The sequence below is a fragment of the Mustela nivalis genome, assembly GCF_964662115.1.
Source record: "Mustela nivalis genome assembly, chromosome: 20".
Lineage (NCBI taxonomy): Eukaryota > Metazoa > Chordata > Mammalia > Carnivora > Mustelidae > Mustela > Mustela nivalis.
Window position 1 is genome coordinate 7,868,253 of NC_139039.1, and position 24,431 is coordinate 7,892,683.

The following is a 24,431-nucleotide window of genomic DNA, read 5'->3' on the forward strand; positions in this document are numbered from 1 at the left end:
TAGGGAGCCTGGAGTCCAGTGAGCTGGCAGCTACAGTCCTGGACAGGCTGGCATGTAAATTCCTATGTCCCTCGTGGAAGGTGCAAATCCTAGCACAGCACTGTTGTTGGCTCCTGCAGAACCGTGAGGCTTTGCAGTTGCACAAGATCTTTCTACGTTGATACCACACACTAGAGAGGTGGGGAAGAGCTTGTTTGCATTGTTCAATAGCTTCAGTAAAATAATCTAAAACAAACTTACCTCTCACAACACTTCTATGAGGTGGGGTTATTACTATCCCATTTTACAGATGAGGAGGCCGAGGACATTTAACTTGTCCAGAGCCACTCTACCAGGCACTGCTGGAACCAAGATTCAAACTCGCTCTGCCTGGTTTCAGACCACGACTGGGGGGACTTGAGACCAAGGCTACCTCAGGGCCGGTCCCATCTCTGCCATGGACTGGTTGTTTCTCCAACATCAACATCCTCATCTATAAATAACGATGATGACAATGACGCCTACCACCCTTAGAATGATACCCCGACACACAGCCAGTGCCCAGCATGAGTGCGTTGCTGTCTTGGGATCACCCACTAGTAAGTTATGACTATTTGCTCAATGCCCCTCTCACTGATCTGGCCTGTGAAGACAACAGTGCAAGGCGATACGCGTGTGGCTACGGATCTCTACGTGCAGTACAGATAAGTAAAAGGAGTAGGAGTTCAAGCTAAGGGCGTTTGAAATGCCTCATTTATGACTGCTTCATAAATTTTTGAGTACTCCTTGTACGAAGCCATGCTGAGTTCCCAGTGTCAGTCCAATGTCAGCAAGTGTGGTGCCAAGGCCAACTTGCCAGCCACCGACTGCCGGCAGCGCATCCCTAACAAATCCAGCGCCCCATGCAGCCTCCTGGCCAGACGGGTTTCCTCTGCCACTGTCACCTGGGTCTCCAACTGTACCTGGGCTCTGCCCAGAATCACACAGCACTGGTGATCCAGGGCCACCGGGGCATGTGCCACATCCGGAGGGTCAACTCCAGAGTGTGCCCCTGGTGGTGTTGGGGTGGGAGGAGGACAGAGCCCCGGGAGCCAGCAGGACATTTGGTCCGGTCCTGGCATTTCCCACACTTCTCCGTCAATCTCCCCAGAGCTGACTGTCCCTTGACATTCCAGGGACTCAAAAAGAAAAAACAAAAAATAACACTCCAGAATTCAGGGAACTGTCAGAATTCTGCCACAACACTTTCCATGCCAGAACTCAAACAAAACGTGGGCTTCCGGGAGCCCAAGAGTTAAAGTTCAGTTTGGAAACAGAGGGAAAAGAAATGTCTGACCATATGCCTGAGCACCCACCCACGGCACACACCCATGGGCAAGAGAACGCCCTCAGCCCAAGGCTTAAAGGACAAGTGCCTCCTTTTGCTCAGTAAATGTCAAACGATCGCCAGAATGTCCAGTCCCCGGTGCCTACCTCTCCGGGGGGGTCCCCAGGGTCGTTTCTCGAGGCCGTTGGCACCACCTGCTACCGCGGAGCCATCATCCCTCCTTGGGAAGCCGGCGCTGCTCAGGGAGGGGTTCCGCGGAAGGAAGGGGAGGGCAGGCGCTGAGATCCCCGTGGGAAGGGGATGGTCTTCGAACCAAGCACTTGGTCAGAGGGAAAAGGATGTTTTGTAATTTTTGGCTTGAATTTCCAGAGGCAGAACAGGAAATGTCCACTGGGGCTGGGAGCTCCAGGGAGAAATGTGCCGCGATCTCCCTTAGGAGGAGGACTTCCCTGGTCGCCCCGCCTGGAATTTTAAAGCTCCGTCTGAATTCTGGTACCCCTTTCCCCCTTACTCTTTCCCTTAGCACTTTTTTTTTTTCTTAATGGAACGTCAGCTTCGTTCCTGACATGCTGGAAAAATTTTCCTCTGCCTAAACTTGGCTCAGGAACACTCTCTCCTTGTGAGAGAATTTCTCCTGTTACAAAGTTCAGTTTAAAAAAAGAAGAAGAAGAAGGCTATTTGTTTTGCGAACAAAAGTTCGCAAAACATTTTTGATGGATTGTTTTTTTCATCTGAGCCTCTGGGTTTCAAGAAATATACACACCCATATTCCTTTTGAATATGTTTTCCCCTCCCTTGGAATGGAAAAACAACAATAATAACTGGTAAAAAGATTATAGTGAAAATGTCCTTAAACTGTGGGTCTAGGTCAGCCTCCTCTGTGCTCACATCTCGGCCCACAGCTCAGGGTGCAAGGAATATGGTAAGAGGGTGCATGCTGGTCTCCAAGACCCGCTTTTAGTTCTAGGTCTTTCTATGATGGAGACACAGGAACTAGCTACCTTTCCCAAACAAGGTCCAGTTCCAAGCACACACAACGTCCTCAACCCCTCAGGGATGGGGCTGCAACATTGCTGGTGGTGATTCTTGGAGGCGGTGGGTGGGGGGTGCCTGGGCTGAGAAGCCATCTAAAGTAAGATTTAGCTGTTGGGAATCGCCCGGAGGGTGGCATGTCTGTGCCTTGTCAAATGCCACCACAAATTGGGAACTTTTAGGGTACTTGTTGACCCTGGTAATAAAACTCAGTAGTTCTCACAGTGCTAATTGGGGATTAGTTCACAAACAGGAAATGAGGACATCCCCTCTGCTCTGCTTATTAAGAGAAGGTGAGTAATAAATTAATGGTGTAAGCCAGATAAGAACAAAATTTTTTTGCCAGTTTGTGAGGTTAGAAAATTTCAGATGTTTTAGAAGTCTCCTTCATTTACAAAGATTATACTGCATACATAATAGGCCGAGGCTAGCAAGTTTTAGATTTTCGATTTAATGTATTGAGAACACATTTTTATCTAGGCTATAAAGCAAGACTGATGTAGGTCAGTTGCTAGCTTGAGTTTTGCACCTAACCTTGAAAGTAATTGAAATGCATTCATGTTCTGAAATTTAGAGATTCTGTCCTTTCGATATTGGTTTAGCGTGGAGATAATCCCAATCAACAACATTTGACCCATCGTTATTTAACTAGATACCCAATTTTTTCTAACATACCTTAACATAATAGTATATGTAATATACTATGCTCCTTCACTTGGTTTTTGTCTCCAAATGATCTCAAAAATCACACTCTGAAAAGACGTAGACAAATTGAGTCTATTTGGTATCTAAACAATAAACAAACTATGTCCTAAAAAGATTGATCATGCCCCCAAAATGAGGGCAAAAGTCTAATTCCCCAGATATGGGGTGTGCTGCTTCATGGGCACCACTTGCCACAAGGACAGGGGAATGTTGCCAAGCAGAATTGGTGCGATGGTATTTTTTAAAAATACTTTATTTATTTGAAAGAGAAAGAGAGAGACAGAGAGAGCAGGGCACAGGGGCAGAGAGAGGGAGCAAGTCAAGCTGACTCCGCACTGAGCCTGGACCCACACGTGGGGCTCAATCTCATGACCCTGAGATCAGACCCAAGCCTAAACGAAGAGTCAGATATATAACCTACGGTATCCCCAAAGCGACCCCAGTGGGGTGGCATTTCTAATTCTTATCCTGAGATCAAGAGTCACTAGATTAGTCAGTCATCTCTTTCCACTTGCTAAACTAACTGATTTGATATGAATGTAGACAGAGGCATAACAATTTTATAGGCAGCAAAAGACAGAGTCGAAGGTCAAATGAAAACCCAGTCTTTTCAAGGTTAAAAGGTTTCAAAGCTTGACAAGGTTTCACAAAAGTCCAGAGTCTGGATTGGTTTGTAGGTGAGGGACCATACTGAATTTAACCGGTTCCATAGCATTGGTCGGTTAAGTGCCGAGTGTGTGTGCCACTCTACTGGAGGCCTTCTCAGATGGAAAATGATTTTAACACAACAACTCCATAAGGTATTGTTGCTCTCATTTTACAAAAGGGATCCTCGGGTCCTGAGATGTTTTTTTGCAACTATACTTGGCAGTGTCAAGATTGCTCATGATTTTTTTTTTAAAAGATTGTTCACGATTCAAGTTTTTTTTTTTTTAAAGATTTTATTTATTTATTTGACAGACAGAGATCACAAGTAGGCAGAGAAGCAGGCAGAGAGAGAGGAGGAAGCAGGCTCCCTGCTGAGCAGAGAGCCCAATGCGGGACTCCATCCCAGAACCCTGGGATCAGGACCTGAGCTGAAGGCAGAGGCTTTAACCCACTGAGCTACCCAGGCACCCCACGATTTAAGTTTTTTGAAGATTCACTTTATTCATGCTGCCTGTCTAGTCCCGCAACTCCCTACCATGTTCCATGTTCCATGTTCCATGTTAGAACTGCAAATAACATTCACTTCTTCGTTCCAGTCAATGAATGTTTAATGAAAATTTATGTACGTAGGACTGGGGCAGGAGATGAAGACCTCAAACTCTGCCCTGGAGATGTTTGTAATCTGGTAGGGGGCAGAAAGGAACATCTCTGTATCATTGGATGCAACAGTTCTACTCCTAGGTACATAGCCAAGAGAACTGAACATGTATGTCCACACAAAGACCTATACACGAATATTTCTAGTAGCCCTATGCATCTCAGCTGCTGATGGAAACAAGCCAAACGGTCATTAACTGATGAGTCGGTAAACAACACGGACATGGCCATAACAATACAATATTGGTCATGAGAAGAAATAAGTGCTGACACATGCTACAACATGGGTGAACTTAGAATGTGCTATGCTAAGGGAAAACAATAGGACACAAAACACCATCTATTATATGATTTTATTTATGTGAAATATCCAGAATGAGCAAATCTTCAGAGACAGAGAGGAAGTGGTTGCGGAGGGCTGGGGTCGTGGTGGAGTTGGGGTTGGTAGTTAAAACCACAGGTTTTCTTCGGGGGTTGACGAAAAGGTTCTAAAACTGATGGTGGCAACAGGTGCACGACTTTGTGAATATACTAATGAATCGTACATTCTAAACAGGTGAGTTTACAGTACGTGAATGATATCTAAAGAAAGCTATTGCAAAAAACAATACATGTGCCTAAAAAAGAAAAAGAAAAAAGGGAATACATCTGTTTAGTCGACCCAAATTTGCAAAGTGCCATCCGTATTTCACATCCAGTTTCTTATTTCCTTGGCTAACTCACTTCGAGGTTTAGGAGACTCAAGGCAAGAATCATTCTTACCGGAGCCAATTATTCTGCCTATTGTGATTCTTTGACGATGTGCTTTCTTAGGGACTGATATCCCCAAGCTCTTTCCATTCTGTCCCCTACCAACACTCATATTCAGGCAAGGGTTTTAAAAGTGTAATTACTCTGAGATTTAGGAACTAATTACTGTAGGATTACTGTGTGTGCATTGAACTAATAAGCAAATGTTTGGTTGTCTTGGGCTATTGAAATAAATTCATTATGATTTTTCATCTCTCAAATACCCCTACTTATTCTGAGTACTCTGAAAGGTGCAGGAATTGAAATTATGGCAGAAGAAGCAAGCAAGCAAACAAATGTAGTTGGCAGCTCCAGGTGCTATCATGGGAAATACAGGTGCGATACGGACCCCAGGGGGGCAATGAGTGTGTGGTGTGGGGAATGGCTGGAGCAGCAGGTGTGGTAACAAGGTACTTTCTCTCCAGAATTCCTGGCAAGTGGGTGAAAGAGGGCTCATTAGTTTTGTAGTTGTCGTTTTGTTTTACTTTTAGAATTTTTTTCTTTAGTTTACTAAAGAAAGTGGAGAAAGCCCAGAATGGAGTCCAAGGTGAGGCTTAAACTCATGACCCTGAGATCAAGACCTGAGCTCAGATCAAGAGAGTTGGATGCTTCACTGACTGAGCCACCCAGGTGCCCCGTTGTTGTTTTATTTTAATGGATGGGTTATGTAGGGGTAACATAGTAGTGGCTTTCTGGTCCCTGAAATAGGGATTTACACACAGAAGACAAAGAAGACACAGAAGACAAAGTTCAGCTGCTCTTTAGAATCCTGGAGCAGCACAGTAAACCTCACGTCTCTGTGAGGGCCAGGTGTCATTCTGCATCTGTCCAGTAGATGGAGGCATTGCTGTTCCAGAAAGAAAACGCTTTCCAAACTTGGTATAGGAGCTAAGCCCCAGTTGTGGCTGCCACTTGCTCCTTTCCATCAGGTGGCAGACAGGACAAAACAGCCCAGAATTATGCCAGAGAAAGAGCAGCCCTATCCTAATCCGGACTTCTTACCTTAGTACAGTGACCTTGGGCACGCTGCTTTGTCTCTCTGGACCTCAGCTGCTTCATCCAAAAAGTGAGAATTTCCCAGATCCAGGATCTTTTGTCGACATTTCCAAACCCCGATACTCAGAAAACCAGAAGCATTTCATAACTCACTTGGCAGCAAGACCTGACCTAAACTGACCTGTAGTGATGCATTTTCCTTCTCAGTGTGAATGTTCTTACATTTCCCTGCAAAAGGGTTTATATATTTCAATTACAAAGTGCCTCCCCCCACCCACCCACTGTGGATTTGATCTAATAAAAGGTACAATATGCAGAATTAGCTTCCTCAAATCTGAAAAACAATCAGCGTTCTGCAGCACACCTGGCTTTTGACTCAGAGCTCACAGACCTGTGATACTGATTGCAAGGGTGCTGTGGGGATGAAAGGACAAGTGAGGCACAGCACTGCGAAGAAGAGTCCTCCGGGGCTCGCCTCCCTTATGCCCCAGCCAGTCAGATGTGGGGTCTGGCAAATAAGAGAAAACTCAAGGAGAAAAACAAGGCAAAGAATCTCTATGATGCATTTGTATCACTCATTCCTATGAAAGATACCTTTCAGCACCTCCTACCTGCTCGTTCTGAAAAGAGGACACACACAGGTATGTACAGAGACAAGGCTGGTGGGTAAGGATGCCAGCAAGGGTGGCCGACTCGGTCACTGCCATGCCAACATTACTATCATTACAGACTGATTCCTCTTCTATCTTTAAAAAGTCTTCTTTTAAAAGTCAAAGACTTCTGGGTCCCCCTTGTGTTACCTTAAAATCAGAGGATTTCTCGGAGCCAGAAAGGAATTTAGAGGTAACACCTCAGCTATCCCATCAAAACCTTGCAGGGGTGGTTGGTGGGCAACTAGAACGGGAAAGCTCTGATGGTAGCTGGCCAATAAGCCCCAATGAGACCCTGTGGGGGGGTGTAGGAAGGTACGCTTGTAAATTTCTCCTACTTGGTTAGTTTCTCCTCTAGCTGTTATCAGTAATGCAAGCACTTCAACAGAAGCAGAACTTCTGTTCCAAATACAAGGTATTTTCTCCTTCCCCATACCCCTCCCTCTGGGCTTCCCGCCACCATGCACCCGTTGCTCAAACCAAAGACTTGGACATCATTCTTTCCTAGCCCCATCTCTAACACTCAATCCATTAAAATCGGTCATGCCTGATCTGACCACTTCTCATGGGGAGAACTCAGATCAAAGTCGTTGTGGTCTTGCTAGAGCTAAAGCTTCAGCTTTCTAATTGAGTGCCTGCCTCCATTCCTATGCTGCTGCCATCTTTCTCTTTTATGGCACTAAAACCAGCTTCTCCAGCTTAAACCCTTCAGTGGCTTCCCACTGTCACTAGAGGAGGATCTGAACAAGGCCCCTGCCTCCTTCTCCAACCTTACCTTACCTTCCAAGCTGCAGCCATGCTGGCCTTTCTGCCCCTCCAACATGCCAAACATTCTGCTGTTTCAGGGCCTTTGAACATACGCCTGTCTCCTCCCCAAGATCTTCATACACAGGCCCAGCCCTAACATTAGTGGGGCCCGGGGCAAGGGAACAAATAAATGGGGACCCACACACCACTAAGAACTGTTATGTAAGGTATGTTCTCTCCTCTTACCATGACAAATGCCTTCATAATGGCAAATTTGAAAAATATGTGTAAACGTATGGTTTTCATGACTGTAAATTAGCAAACTATAAAAGACAATTGAATTTAATTATTATTCTCATATTTGAATGTTCTGTTGGCTGGCTGGTGATATTTAAATGAGTAACAAAATAGAGGCATACATTATTCATAATTTGTTATATATTTATTCCACAGAAATGCACTCTTTGTTTTCATTTAAGTGAAATCACTAATGTAATCATTTTTAAATAATTTGTGTTCTATTGAGATGAATGATATAAAAGATTTTTTAAATGTTATTGTTCTCAAAGTGTACAAAACTTGAATGTATTATCATTAAAAATGTAGCTGAAGGGGTGCCTGGGATCAAGCCTTGTAAAGGGCTCCCTGCTCAGCAGGGGGTCTGCTTCTCCCTTTCCCCCTCCCCCTGCTTGTGTTTTCTCTCTTTCCCTCACTTTCTGTCAAATAAATAAATTAAATCTTTTAAAAAATGATAAAAAACCACAGCTGAAGGTATATATAAAAAGTTAAAAATTAAAATGGTTTTCACATAAGCTTTCAAAAAGTTCTCTTTTTAAAACATTCAAAATTATTTAAAAGTAAACAAATGTATCTTATAATTAATAAGTGTGAAATTTTAAAATTAGAATTATTTACATAGACCTGAAGAATTTTTTGGAAATTTTACCCAATTACATTAAATATTCTTATTAAATATATGATTCTCATTATTAGTGTTCGGGTAAAGAATTGGTATGCTTCAAGCATCTTGCTAGACAAACATATATAGGAATTTAAGAGAAATATGAATTATTCAACACTGTAAAACGTTCTTCCCAAACCGTGTGCAAAAGTTGCAAATACGACTGTAATCCATGACATCTCCAAACACAAAGAAGAGAAGAAAAAAAAAAGAGAGAGAGAGAGATGCTCAGAAACTCGGAAACAATTCTTTTTTTTTTTTTTTTTTTAAAGATTCTTAAAATTTATTTGAGAGAGAGACAGACAACCTGAGTGAGAGGGGCAGAGGGAGAGGGAGAAAGAGAATTTCAACCAGACTCCACGCTGAGCGCTGGGAGGCTCAGTCCCAGGACCCCCAGATCATGACTGGAGCTGAAACCAAGAGTCAGTCATCCAACCCACTGTGCCACCTACGCACCCCTGGGAAAGAATTCCTTACGAAACAATCTATTGCACTGATGCTATCTGAGAAACAGGGCTTAACGAATTAATTTCTCTTTCTCTTACCTAAGCATCTGCATGCTTACTCTCTCTGAATTAGTTTGCATGTGGGGACAGAGCAGGAAAAGCAAGTCCCTGGGGTCCCACGTTAAGTAAAGAGAGTGATTGGGCTCCTCACAGCAGGAGACGCAGGGCAGGGGGCCTCACTGCCATACTCCAAGGGTAACGGTGTTCACAAGATCTCTTCCTTTTAGCTGGTCCCTGCTCCTAACCTGGGAAGTCCCAACAGCGTGAATGGGGCTGAGAGGTTTAGGAGGTCTGCCCGTGTGAGAGCTGGGGCCTGAAGCCAGGCCTCCTAACCCTAGAATTAGAGGGAAGAAGGGGCTTGGAGGGCTCGGCCCACCGCAGGGAACCAGAACCCCCGCCGAGCCGCCCTGCGCATTTCTTCCCCGAGGGGGCAGTGGCTGCACACGCACGGCCGTCTGCGCGCGCGGGCCCGGCCCTGGAAGGTGGCGGTGAGCGCCCGCATCTTCATCTTCGCGCAGATCGGAAGCCCCGCGGGACCTGCCGGTCGCACGGAGGCGGCAGTGCTGGCCCTGGAGATGTCAGCTCTGTGTGTGTGTTCCCGGAAAGGATGGATTCCTCGCGTGAACCCGTCCTTGTCCCAGTCGAAAGTTAGAACTGAAAGCCAGCGCGTCTCTGTTGCTTTTTGCTTTCCAGATCCCTGATGGCCGCGGGTTCTCGATCCCCACGACGCTCACGGGTCGGACTGGAAGCGCTCTGCTGGGGAGAGGCTGTCCTGGGCATCGTAGCACGTTTAACAGCGTCCTGGACGTCTGCACCCCGGTTGCCTGCAGGACTCACACGTCTCCCTGCCCCCCCCCGCCCCCCACGGCCGTGAAAATGTCTACGGACCTCACCAAATGCCCCCGGGGAAGGGAGCGGTGAAGGCACCCGATCACCCTGGTTTGAGAACCCCTGGGTCGTTATAAAACACAAACCCAGCCTGCCCGTGGGCTGGACACCAGGGGGTCCGGTTGTGAGCCGTGCTTGGGAGACGGCTGAGCGGGAATTCACACACCTTCTCAGCCTAGGATCTCGCGATTTCCGTGGAAACTTTTCTTCCAGAGACATTTCATTTTTTTTTTTTTTAATATCATCTCCAAATGGCAAATCATTCTCAAATTAAGTGGTGTTTATCCTCCTGGCTATGAACTGTCAAAGGAGTGCCGGGGATTGGGGCGGGGGGGGGGGTGGTGGTTGTTTTGTCTGCACAGTTCTTAGTCCCCGGGAGTCCTGTATCTCCCTTTTGCTGTCGCCGCTCCTCGCTTGGCCTCCCCTCCACCAGACAGGCTTCATAACTGGCAATCATCACATCGCGGGGCAGAGCGGTCGGCAGCCACCCCCGCACCGGGGAGCCAGACGCTGCGCGGAGCCCGTGCTCTCTGGAACCACCGAGCCTGTGCTCTCTGGAACCACGGCTTCTTTTGTTCTGTCAGGCCGACTGCAGTTCTGTCTCTTGGCTCTCCCCGAAGGAAGAGAATCTTGAAACGTCGTGCGGCTGCAAATGGCTTCGTCTAAGCTGGAAGGGCCCGTAAACAGGAAGTCCACAGCAAAGGAGAAATAAAAGTGATCAATTACGCTGTTAGAACGACTTCAATGCCACCCCACCCCCAGCCCCAGGCATCTTTGGGCAGAGCTGGGCAGCATGAATCAGGCTGTATACAGCTCCCCCCGCCCCCCCCCCACCAGAGCCCACGGGCAGGGAGACCCGCAGGGGGCCAGTGAGGGCTGTGGGCACCACACCACTATGACCGCCAGAGATCTGCAGGAGAACCAGCCCAATGCGACCCACATGAGGCGGAAATGGTCACAGCCAAGTTGCAGAACTTACATGGCAATTTTTGATCCTTTCCTGGCCTCGGATGAAAGGCTGCTGGTGGGAGCACCATGGCCCTGGCATCCCGTCCCACATCTGGTCGCTCTCCTTGCACTCTGGACTTGCACGTTCAGAAAGAGACGACCCACCGTGTACTTAGGGCATGAGGGAATTGAGACTCCAACTGTGCCTCAGAGTCTGCTTTTGGGGACCCTGGCTGCTCTTCTCAGTGGCCACCTAGCCCCTCTGGCTTCTGTGCCCGGCATCTCGACCTGGTGGTTCCTCTCCAGAACCGAATCACTGCCACTCCAGTGTAGACCCTGATCTGCCCTCCCAGGACTCTTTCCTGAAAGCAGCATCATAGAAAATTTGGGGGATGATATAGAGACTTCTTTGATGTCAGTCTTAACGGGAAGGGATGCCTCCCAAAACTGAGAGAGAAAAAAGTGAAATGGAGAGATATCACGGGGTTGGTGTCTTATTTCACAAGGAAGATCAGATTGTGCAGACCGGGAGGTTTTGGGGGGTGTGGGGGGGAGAGGAAGGATGTAGTAGGTAGCAAACTAGTTTGAAGTCAAAGGTTAAGAAACATTTTAAAGCCAGTTTCTAAACCTTCCTGGGGGAAGCAGGGTATATGCATATCGGTGGACCACTCTGATTAAAAAGTAACCTTCTCTTCAGTCGCTGTCCCTCAGGTCCCCTTACTCTGTCACAAGCTGTTCTGCAAATGCAAGCATGGAAGGGGCTGGGGTTGTCTCCAACAGCGGTTCCACTGTGGAGAGTGGGGACACTCTCAAGGAGGCTCCTGAGAAGTCTCGTTTTCTGCATGAGGTGAACCAACAGGATGACAGTGAAGCTCCGCTCTCAGTGTTCCTGAACTAGACTCATAAGCAAGTCATTTTCCAACTGTTGACACCCTTCTGACCAGCCAGAGACTAGAGATCCCTACCAGGTGTGGGAAGGTGGTTGGTCTCCAGCTTCTGGTTCAGCAAAGGAGACGCTCTTGCCATCTGGGCACTGGGCTGCTGTACCAGAAGCTCTGTCAGGAAACACCCACTGTGGCTCTCTCTGCCCACTGTCCATGGACAGGCCCCAAGGAGGAGCTCATGAAACCCCCCCGCCTAGCCTCAGACTTCTCAGTTTGATCAGCCTCTGTGTGAGTGTCTGTCTTCTCCTTAAGCAGACCCAATAGGAATCAAGTAATCACAAACACATACCATTGCCACAACTTGGACTTGGGTAGCAGGACACATATTCTGTTGTGGTGGGGAAGGTCTCTCAGTAGAGCCTCCATTTCCCAGATAAATAGGTACCACGACTTGACCCAGCCAGTCAGCATGGACAACAGATGAACGAGCGGACAAGAACGTCTGCCATGTGTCCAGGCTGTGTCAAGTCCTGTCGGTCATATTAAAGAGGCCAAAACAGTCCTGGCTTCTGGAAGGCTGTGTTCTAGTTCCACACACAAGACTAACAAACGTGCAAGGCTGAGACCCTAATAGAAGGCCCACAGTGAGCTCGAGCTTGAGACTTCATTAAAGAATATCTCACACTGCTGTTGAATTTGTCCTGTATCACCCTGTGACTTAGAAACCCCTCCAGAGTAGGAAGCACAACTTACTTTTCTTAGGGTCTCGTCACATACACACACACAGACACTCACACAGCTTCTAGAACAGTGTCGTATACACAGTTACCTTCCCATTATGCTGTTACTGAATGCTCCAGTAAAGTGTGATTGTGTAGAACAGAATATGATCGCAGCGGGGGTTTGTGTAAGGGAGCAATCTGGGTGGGCAAGAGGAGCTGGAGAGGGGAGACCACTGGAGATGCAAGAGGCAACTGACAGTAAAGTTGCTCTGGTTCTTTTTTTTTTTTTCCTTTTGAAAGTAATGATTAAAGATAACATTTAAAAATTATAAAAGTATACATATTCATTATGGAAAATTTGTAAAAATAAAAACATAAAGCAGAACATTTAAATCACAGATAATGTGACTCCCAGACATGTGTAAACAGACAGGATATATAATTATAAACTTGTGACAAGTGCAGGCATGGATGCATAAAAGAAAAATGGAAGACCTGATTTAGAGAAGGGCAGTCTCTCTGCAGCTGGGATATTTATGCTGGAACTGAAGGATGGGCAGGGGTTGGACAGGTGAAGAGATGAGCGAGAGCATAAGAGGCAGGTGTGTGTTAGGGAATATAGTTTTTAAAAAGGTAAATCAGGGGCCCCTGGGTGGCTCAGTTGATTAAGCGTCTGCCTTCAACTCAGGTCATGATCTCGGGGTCCTGGGATTGAGCCCTGAGTCGGGCTCCCTGCAGGGAGCCTGTTTCTTCCTCTCCCTCTGCCCCCTTCCCCCTACACATGAATATGTGTGCTCTCTCTCAAATAAACAAATAAAATCTTGGGGTGCCTGGGTGGCTCAGTCGTTAAGCATCTCCCTTTGGCTCAGGTCATGATCCCAGCGTCCTGGGACCGAATCCCACACCAGGCTCCCTGCTCAGTGGGAAGCCTGCTTCTCCCTCTTCCACTCCCCCTGCTTGTGTTGCCTCTCTTGCTGTGTCTCTCTCTGTCAAATGAATAAATAAAATCTTTTTTAAAAATTAAAAATACATAAAAAGGTAAATCAAACAAATATAAAATGAACATGTGCCAAAGATTATTTTTAACTCATTCATTAATGAGGGAACCATTAAGACGTTACAACTGTTCCACAAGAGAATTCCAAGTATATAGACATAGATGTGCCAAACTGGGTGGAGAAAAACCAGCTGCCCTTCCCCTGGACGGAATTTACTGGCACATTGAAATAATCATTTGCACTGCCCTCGGTTATCTACAGTTTCCAGAGTTGTAAACTAGCTCACAGAAAGTGAAAGAGGGAGAAAGCCAGAACGGGGAAGCTAATCAGGACACCCACAAATTTTTTTCTCTCCTTTCAAAGCCTTTCACAGTTTTCCCTGACATGTGCAAATGCCCTGGGGAAGAAAAGAGGTTACTAGAACTGAAAGAAGAGGAATGTTGCTGGGATGTAATGAGCAAGGAGGAGAGTGGGTTGAGATGGGGCGTACTTTCCAGTTTATAGCCTGCTTTTTTCATTTAACCATATAGGGTGAATGTTTCTTCATTATCATCCAATATCCATCTGAAGCATGATTCTTTTTTTTTTTTCTTTTAGGTTTATTTATTTATTTAAGTAATCTTCACAACCCAGCATGGGGCTCGAACTTATGACCCTGAGATCAAGACTGGCCAGCCAGGTGCCCTTTAAAGCATGATTCTTTTTTTTTTTTTTTTTTTTTTTAAGATTTTATTTATTTATTTGTCAGAGAGAGAGAGTGTGAGCAAGCACAGGCAGACAGAGAAGCAGGCTCCCTGCCGAGCACGGAGCCCAATGTGGGACTCGATCCCAGGACGCCGGGATCAGGACCTGAGCCGAAGGCAGCCGCTTAACCCACTGAGCCACCCAGGTGTCCCCAAAGCATGATTCTTAATGGCAGCCCCATGTTCCCTGGCAGTGGCCTCATCATAATGTATTTACCAACCATCACTCCTTGGCCACTTAAGTTGTTCTCACTTAATATTCTTGTGTGTGAATCTTTGTTCTCACATATCTCAGATTACTTCCTTAGAACAGATTTTTTTTTTTAAAGATCGTGTTGCTTTACAATTTATTTATTTATTTTAGAGAGAGAGAGAGACAGAGACAGAGAGAGACTGAGAGCCAATGAGGTGTGGGGCAGAACGAGAGGGAGAAGGAGAGAAGCAGACTCCCCGTTAAATTGGGGAGCCCAACCTGGGGCTCGATCCCAGGATCCTGAGATCACGATCTGAGCTGAAATCTAGAGTTGGATTCTTAACTGACTGAGCCACCTAGGCGCCCCTCAGTGAAATGTTTTAGGAAAATAATGGGGCGAGGGGAGGTAGAGGCTCTGAGATGGGTTAGAAGGCCCAAGTAACAAGGGGGTGTGAGGTGGGAGGAGACTGAAAAAGGGCAAGAGGAAGGAAGAAGGGGAGACAGGGTCGGAGTGAGAGGCGTTTAGAAGCAGCAGCAGACAGGTCTGGGTGTGCAGAATGGAAATGGGGGAGGAGTAGGCTTTGGGCTTGCATTTGCCTTGGACACCCTTTGGAAATGGGCACGTTTGGAAGAGGAGCTGATTTGAGGGCTGTGGGGGTGTGGGATAACCAGAGGAGCATTTGGGAGCACAGGGGCAGGGTCTGCGCTGGAAAGGCAAATCTGGGAGTCACCCAGAGATCTGCCGGTGGAAACCAGGAGCTAGGGGATGCCCAAGTGAAAGGAGCCCTGGCAGAACCCCCACAATCAGGGGTGGGCTTGGGGACCCAGCAGGTAAGCAAGCAGGAAAGAAGAAGGTAGGGAAGACTGTGCGGGAGGCGAGTAACTAACAACATTAAGTTTTGCCACGAGGTCACAAAGGATGAGGGCTAAGGAAGAGGGCTAAGGAAGAAAACCATTGTGTTTGGGTTGAAGAAAGTCATCATGACCTTGACAAGAGAGGTTTCAATAGAATTGTGGGGGCGGAAGTCCGCGGTTAAGGGAATAGGAGATGGAGGCATTGAGTGTCGGCCACAACGTGGAGGATTTTGGCAGCAAAAGGGATACGAGAGTCTGGAAATTAGCTAGAAAGGGGGAGAGTCCGGCATTATTGTGTGTGAGTATGTGTCTTGTTCGTGTTCCAACCCAGCAGCTTCCGTCTGCCTTCCCACACCCCCCACAACAGTTTCCGCTGCTTATTTTTCAATCCTAAGTATTTTTTCAACCTCAGACGATATTATGTGGCTTCATGTGACAAGTACTTAGCATAGAGCCGGTGCATAGTAAGTGCTCACTAAGTTAGCTATTGTTACTAGTTTTATTAAGAGTCTTGGGAACAAAATATGCAAACAAAAAGGAAGGATGACTCGCCAGGGAGGGGTAGAGTGAGGGTGAGGTTACGGAGGGGTCGCTGTCCTTAGCAGTGCAACCTTGGAAACATTATAAGCCCTTTTTCTTTTTGTGGCCTTCATTCTAGATCTCTTGTTGGCTTAATTCAGACACTGTTTCTGTAGAAGATGGCCTAAAGGAGTCTGCCTTTTGTCAGTCTGTGTGTAGCTTTGCCACTCTTCTCAAGGATTTCTTTCTGCATTCGAATTCGTTGCTGTGGGCTCAGTCAGAGCTGTAGGTCTGGCCCTGCCCGGGAACAGTGGAAGAGAACATCGGAGAACTCCCTAGGGGACAAGATTGGGGAAGAGAACGTGCAGAGGGGAAATAAGCCAACACCAAATGTATGAGCAGGTCTCAGTGAGTACAAGTAAGGGACAGAAGAGCCCCAAAAGCCCACGTCTTCAGCAGTGAACTGAGCGATGTCATGGCCAGTCCTCAACAGGGAGAATCTGAGCCAGAGCTAAAGCCCAGAGAATTCTGTTTTCAGGTCGAGGTGTAGGAACAGTGTGGGCTGAGGAGCAATGAGGCCAGTCCGGCTTTCCTGTCAGCTTTCCTGTCATAGGCCTGCAGACGCAATCCACCCTGTGGCAGGGCTGTGGGGAGAAGCTACAGTTACTTTATTTTGTCTGTAACTTTGTTGGTCTTCCTCCTCAGTTCTCCTCACCCACTGCTTAGAAGACAGAAAAAGTTACTAACTGTCCAACTTAGTTTTTTTTTTTTTTTTAAAGATTTTATTTATTTATTTGACAGAGAAAGATGCAGTGAGAGAGGGGACACAAGCAGGGGTAAGTGGGAAAGGGAGAAGAAAGCTTCCATCTGACCAGGGAGCCTGATGTAGGGCTCGATCCTAGGACCCTGGGATCATGACCTGAGCCAAAGGCAGATGCTTAACGACTGAGCCACCCAGGCACCCCCAACTTAGTTTAAAGCTTCCATAATTTCAACAGTCCTCTCTGAGTAGAATTCAGTCCTTGTGGATAAAAACACCCTCCGTCCTACATCTCACCCTAAGACAGCATCTGAGTCACAGAGGGAAAGCCCGGTATGGCTCATAAGAAGGAGGGCCTTAGAGGGTGTCCTCAGCATCCTGGGGGGTCCCTCGAACTTTCCTGTGTCTTCCTGGTGGCTACTTGCTCCGAGAGCCTTCTCAGGTGAAGGGGGGCTGCTCATTACGTGATCTGGCCTCTCCTGGCTTGACCAGAGCTCAGCGCACTCCCAAATAAGTTGACTTGGCTCTCCTGTTGCCTGCCGCGTGCCCCTCAGGGGACTGTCTGTGACTGCCCTTTGCTTCCAGTGCCAAGATTCAGCTCTGCTGCCCTGGCTACGGGGCACCCATCCCAGTGATAATAACTCTTGTCTTTCTCTCAGCAACATTGCTGGTCGCATTCCTTTTCAGTAGCAGAGGCAGTGGTGTTACAAAAGTTGACCGTCTCACTGCTTGATTTTATAACTGGGCTAAATGTCAGTCTGGGGGTAGGGGTGGGTGTGGTGGGGGGAACTTGCTCTTAAGGCTACCCACTGAATGAGACACGAGCCCCCGGAGGTCCCCCATGTGGAACGATGCTTCGGACCTAATCTTTCGAGCGGACTGGTTATACTGGCATTTGGGGGACACGGCTGGTTTCAGCCAGGCCTGCCAACCTGAGAGTCTTCTATTTCAAACCCTCTCAACTCTGTGCTCAATGAGTATGGAAAGTGTTGCATGTGGAAATTGCTTGGGCGACTGGCGGAAACATTGCCAAAAGAGAAACTTTCCAGTTCTTAGCTTTCAAAGTGTGCACTGTGCCACATGTCATGAGGTAATACAGAGTCTCTGAACAGGGGCGCCACAGCCAATGAAAGCCATGACGTGACCGTCACCAAATGCAGTTCTGGTCACTAATCAGAGGCAAAGCAATTGCTGAGAGAGAGAGAGCAAAAGACCAGGCAGCGAAGAATCGAAGGGGCCCAAAATGGAGAGAAGCTGCCCCTGGGCCCCGAACTTCATTTTGTTTAGGAGGAGAAAATCAGCTCGAAAGCGTTCCTGAGGCAGCAGTGTTAACGTTAACAGATACCATCTGGAAATCAACAAAACTCAGATTTTGTTTTTTACAGATTGGCTCTGAAAACCAGTTCTAGCCAGGGACTCTCAAACCTCAGAAGTCTCCAACGGGGCACCAAGATATAAACAACCATTTAGCAAAATCCACAGTCCCAGTGACAGATGAAGGCTGCCATCTGTCTTGTCCTCTTTATTGAAGTCAAGACATGAGGTCAGATGTGACCAAGTGTGTGGAGATGTGATAGTCTGCGGTGCTGCATTTTAAATAAGTTTTAATACGTGGAGCTCAGCCTCACAGGCAAGATTTACCTTCAAGACTTCATTCCCCTCCAAATATCTAGGGCCCTCATTCTGGCCGCCACAGATTTCTGTTCTTGAAAAAAAATGATTCACTAGTCTTTTTTGGAGGGGGGAGGTCAGAATTTATTTATTTATTTATTTATTTGTCAGTGAGAGAGAGAAAGAGAGAGAGAGACAGAGAGTACAGAGAGGGAGAAGCAGGCTCCCCGCTGATCAGGGAGTCTGATGCAGGACTCTATCCCAGGACCCTGGGATCATGATGCAAGTAAGGTGAAGGCAGCTGCTTTAACCGACAGAGCCAATCAGGCATCCTTTGGAGTCATTAATCTTTTTCCTCAACTACCTTATTGTCTCGCCATATTGACATTTAGTGGGGCTTTTAGGAGATACAGGTGCTCCTGCTTTTAGAAAGTTCACCTCATACCACCTTGCTTTTAGGAAAAAGACCTGTTCCCACTAAGTGAAAAAAATCCAGAGCATCTTTGCTTTTGTTAATGAAGGTGGAAAGTGAAATAATAAATAACATTGAGTATGTGTTTTGCAGCAAGCCGTTAGAGGCGGTGCCCACCTGAGCAAGGAGAGCCGCCCCACTCAGCGCCTTCCCCAGGGGTCACACTGAACATCTCAACATCAAGAAGCCAGAGTTCGAACTATGTCTATGAACATCTGGGCTTATCTTGATTTAATTTATACATTCATTACCTAAATGTGTCCTAAGGTACCAGAAGAGCCTAAGATAGGTTCTTTTCAGGGTCTGGGAATGTTCAAATTTACCTACGGTGATTGGATTTTTGGGGGGGAGGGGTTGGATTTTATTTTTTGATTTTTTTTTTTTTTTTTTTTTTTTTTTGCTTTACACCATTTCAGCTCACAAAAGTTTTCATAGGAACACTCTACTTTAAGATATGAGGGGAGGGGGGGAATACCTGTAACCTCTAAAAGAACTGTCTGAATTGTGGGCATTTCAGACAACAGCCTGGTAGGCTTGGAGGGGCGAGAGATCAATCTTGGGAGTCGCGACACCTCTCAAGTCACCACACCGCAGAGTTGCCTGCGCATGCGCATTCCCTGGTCGGCTGGAGGTAACTCCCTCCCGTGGGGTCTCTCATCTCCTTGCGTATCCTGGCTGGTTCGAGCAGGGATATCTGGGACAGTCTCCCACAAATTACCCTATGTTGTTGGTGGAGAGCAACGAGTGCAGGTTTCCCTGGGTAACTGGGCGAAAAACAGGCCTCGTGCATAACTGTGGGTGGCTACTTCCAAAGGAACATCCCAGGCAGAAGATCTCAGCTTCTCAGAGAGCCTCCATGCCTGGCTCCTCTCTCCGGCCCTGCCCTGAACTGGGATTCAGCAGGACCTCAGTTCCATGGCTGCCCAGATGCCCTTTGGAGCTTCCTGCTGCTTCCCATTGGGCTGTGGGTCATTCCTGTGCTAGGGAAGGTCACAGACTTGTTAATTGGACGGAAAGCAAAGACAGGATACAAATTTTCCTAGAAGGACACCAGCAAGTGTGATGTCAGTACCATTTTCAACTTTTAGCGGTGATTATGGCCACCACCCTTTCCTGCTTCCTGAGGACAACAGTTCAATATGACTTCCTGCACAATTAAAGTGGACAGCTTAGACCGAGCCAAGGTTGGCGGGGGTGGGGGGCGGGGGGGTGTGGAGGCCTCAGACCAACAATACATGAACTTTTTTTCATTTGACACTCAGGGGGGTGCTCAGGCAAAACCACAACTGGGAGCACACACGATTTCCTGGTTTTATTTTTATTTGTAGGTGAGGTATATTTGCATGAAATTTTATTTTTGGCAAGTACTTTTACATTCACAATCTCATTTGTGCCTTACCAGAATCATCTGAGGTAGGGGAGGTGGGGATTAATGTTTCCCTTTGATCCATAAAGTATCTGAAGCTCAGCGAGCTTCCACAGGTAGTAGTGAAAAGGGAGGACTGCTCCCAGGTTTCCTGGCTCCTCGACCCTATTCCTATCGTATCCAATCACCATTCATTAAATCCCATCAAATCTGATCAAATAGACCTGGGCTTTTATTTATTTGAGAGAGTGAGAGCACGAGAGAGAGCATGAGGGGAGGGGTGCGGTAGAGGGAGAAGCAGACTCCCTGCTGAGCTGGGAGCCCGATGAGGAGATCCGTCCCAGGACCGTGGTGGGATCATGACCTGAACTACAGACACTTAAGTGACTGAGCCACCCAGGTGCTCCCTTAGAGGAAATGTTTTAAAAGACAGGAGGCAGAAGCTGCCAGTCTCTTAAGGCCTAGAGCAAGAAAATACCAATGTGTCACTTCCATCATATTCTACTGATTAAAAAGCTATTCAGGAGTCCATTCAAGAGTCCAGGAAAAAGGCATAGAACCTATCTCTCAGGGAACGGTCTGTCAAAGAAATTATGGCCATCTTAATTTTAAAATTTCTTTCTCTTTTTTTTTGTGACTGGCTTTGTAAATATGTATTCTGTCACTCAAGAATGGAAAACTTACATGTTCAGTTTCACAGCAAGAAAATATGGTTTTTAGGGACACCTGGGGGGCTCAGTCAGTTGAGAGGCTGGCTTTGGCTCAGGTCATGATCCTGGAGTCCTGGGATTGAGCCCCACATTGGAGGCCCTTGCTCAGTGGGGAACCTGCTTCTCTCTCTGCCTGTGGCTCCGCCCTGCTTGTGCTCTCTCTCTCTCTCTCTGACAAATAAATAAATAAAATCTTTTAAAAATATGGTTTTTAAAATTAGATGCCATTTTAAAAAGAAGTATCAGTTTAGCCTACTTTTAAAAATTTCTTATTGAAGTATCATTGACATAAAATATTACATTGGTTTCAGGTATACAACATAGTGATTCCACAATTACCTACATACATTATGAATTGCTTATAAGTTTAGTTACCATCTGTCACCTTATAAAATTATTACAATATTATTAGCTATATTTGCTATGCTACATTTTTCATCCCCATGACTTATTTTATAATTGGCTATTTAGGGTCTTCTGCGGTTCCATATAAAATTTAGGAGTAAATGTTCTAGTTTTGGGAAAACTACTCTTAGTATTTTCATAGGGATTGCACTGAATCTGTAGATTGCTTTGGGAAGAATGGACATTTTGATAGTGTTCTTTCAATCCCAGCACAGTGGATCTTTCTATTTATTTGTGTCATTTTCAATTTCTTTCATCAATGGCTCATAGTTTTCAGAGTACAAGTCTTTCACCTCCTCGGTTAAATTTATCCTTGGGTATTTTTGTGGCCATCTTGAATTCACCACATAATATGTGATCAAAAATGTCTGAAGGCCCCTAACTTAGGAGAAGAGAATGCCTCCCAGCAGCTCCGCCCCCCAGCCTGGGGCCCAGCTTTCTCACCCAAGGGATTCCCAGCCATCAGAAGCTCCTCTGCTCCCACTGTGCACCTCCTCAAAGCTCCTCCATCGGAGATGAGGCTCAGGCTTTTCTCTTAATGGCTTTTTTAATCCAAAAGCACAGACAGAAGCATATATGCAGGACAGTATGGGGAAGAATAGAGTTTAACCCTTACTGGCACCACTGCTTTGTCTTTTTGAATAAAATGGTTTGACTAATAGCAGAAATAAAATGTTTATCTGTTTTGGTTCCGATGACCTTGTAAAAAATGTCTCTTTTATGACAGCATACTCTAAATTAAAATATACTGAAAATTAACCTAAATATACTCAGAATGACTTTTATGACTCAAACGATATGATTGCAACAGTATTCTACCAGAAATTTCCCAGTGTACAGGCTGACACCTGCTTTGCCTTTCACATTAATCAAGTAAATAATCACAAACAGAACTTTAAGATTTCTCCCATAACACATACCCTTAAGAAGGAAAACAAAGTGTGTTACTAAACAGTACAAACCTGCTTTTGTAAGGAAATATGTGTGAGAGAGACAAGAATTAAATTTTTCACTATAGACGATCTTAACCGCTACTGTTAAAAAAGAAAGGATCCTGAGAAGAACACGTTGTTTTCCCAAGCATGGAGACGGGAGAGGCAGCAAATTAGAAAAAGTGAGATGATGAGAATTTGTTTCTCAGGAGAAAAGGAAGAGCTACATGAAGGTGCAGAGGCAGAGAGGGTGACTAGTTTAAAATTGTGAGTCGGGGATAATTTTGCTGTGTGGGCTGAGGGGACTTTCCTCCAAGGTGTCATAAACCCTCTGTTAAAATAACATTGACTGACAATTCTTTTTGGTGTCGGATTGTGTTCTTTGGGGAATGATTCCAGCTAACGTTGGCGTAAATGTGTTGAAGGTAATTGCAGGCCAAGAACAAGGGTAGCTGAAGCAAGTTCGAGTCACTCGTAAATAACATCTGAGTAAGAAAAGTCCAAGATATACATTCATACTCCAAATCGTGACAGCGGATACCTGTTGGTAGTGGATTACGAAGGATATTTCTTTCATTCCTTCTTCATTTTAAAAAAATTTTTAAAAAGATTTTATTTATTTATTTGACACACAGGGAGAGAGAGCACAAACAGGGGGAGCGGCAGAGGGAGAAGTAGACTCCCTGCTGAGCAGGGAGCCTGATGCAGGCCTCGATCCCAGGATCTTGAGATCATGACCTGAGCCAAAGGCAGACACTAAGACTAAACTATCCAGGTACCCCATCATGTTTTGTATTTTTAAATTTTGCTATTAGTTGTGTTAAAAGGAAGTTATTTTGAAACATATGTGGACTTTGGAATCAGACATATCTGATCGAACCCAGTTCTACTTCTTAAATTTGAGATTCTGAACAAGTTCCTTAATTTTTTAAACCTCAGTCTCTTTAATGACATATCAGATAAAGGGCTAGTATCCAAAACCTATAAAGAACTTATCAAACTCTACCCAAAGAACAAATAATCCAATCAAGCAATGGGCAGAGGACATGAACAGACATTTCTGCAAAGAGGACATCCACATGGCCAACAGACACATGAAAAAGTTTTCAACATCACTCGACGCCAGGGAGATACAAGTCAAATCCACAATGAGATACCTCACGCCAGTCAGAATGGCTAAAATGAACAAGTCAGGAAATGACAGATGTTGGCAAGGATGCGGAGAAAGGGGAACCCTCCTACACTGTTGGTGAGAATGCAAGCTGGTGTAGCCACTCTGGAAAACAGCATGGAGGTTCCTCAAAACGTTGAAAATAGAACTGCCCTATGACCCAGCAATTGCACTACTGGGTGTTTACCCTAAAGATAGAAATGTAGTGATCCGAAGGGGCACGTGCATTCCAATGTTTATAACAGCAATGTCCACAATAGCCAAGCTATGGAAAAAGCCCAGATGTTCATCATCAGATGAATGGATAAAGAAGATGTGATACACACACACACACACACACACACACAGGAATATTATGCAGCCATCAAGAAATGACATCTTGCCACTTGCAATGATGTGGATGGAACTAGAGGGTATTATGCAAGTCGAAACAAATCAGTCACAGAAAGATAATTATCATATGATATTGCTGACATGTGGAATTTGAGAAACAAGGCAGAAGATCATGGGGGAAGAGAGGAAGAAAATGAAACGGGATGAAACCAGAGGAGATAAACCATAAAAGACTCTTAATCTCAGGAAACAAATTGAGGGTTGCTAGAGTGGAGGGGGTGGGGAAGGGGTGGCTGGGTGGTGGACATTGGGGAGGATGTATGCTATGGTGAGTGCTGTGAATTGTTTAAGACTGATGAATCACAGACCTGTACCCCTGAAGCAAATAATACATTATATGTTAATTTAAAAAAACCTCAGTCTCCTCATTTGCATGAGAGATAATGTACTAAATTATGTGCATGAAGTTCTTCAGACAGTGTCTTAGAACTGAGCAGCCAGGGCACCTGGGTGGCTCAGTGGGTTAAGCCTCTGCCTTTGGCTCAGGTCATGGGATCTCAGGGTCCTGGGATGGAGGCCTGCATTGGGCTCTCTGCTCAGCGGGGAGCCTGCTTCCTCCTCTCTCTCTGCCTGCCTCTCTGCCTACTTGTGATCTCTGACTCTCTCTCTCTCTCTCTCTCTGTCAAATAAATAAATAAATAAAATATTTAAAATAGAACTGAGCAGCCATATAATGGATGGTATAAATTATTATTGTTTAGCTGATAACTAACACCGGATGGTGATTCTCAGCTCCTGAAAATGACCAGCTTTTCCTGCTCACCGCCCAGAAGTTAAAGCAGCCCCTGACTACGTGCCCATATCCTTGAGAGAACCGGCAGAGTAAATTCAACCGAGTTTTATCCCTACCACACAACATATTAC

At 45.9% G+C, this 24,431-nt stretch overlaps 1 protein-coding gene across 1 annotated transcript; it reads left to right on the forward strand.

Moving 5' to 3' along the window:
• Nucleotides 1-545: 545 nt before the first annotated feature.
• LOC309855304 (uncharacterized protein) lies at nucleotides 546-10,592 on the forward strand (the record flags this gene model as incomplete). Its single annotated transcript, XM_082715475.1, has 4 exons — nucleotides 546-677; nucleotides 760-903; nucleotides 9,342-9,583; nucleotides 9,691-10,592. 4 exons carry the CDS (start codon nucleotides 546-548, stop codon nucleotides 9,869-9,871), a joined length of 699 nt encoding a protein of 232 aa, XP_082571601.1. The 3' UTR covers nucleotides 9,872-10,592.
• Between the last annotated feature and the right edge of the window lie 13,839 nt (nucleotides 10,593-24,431).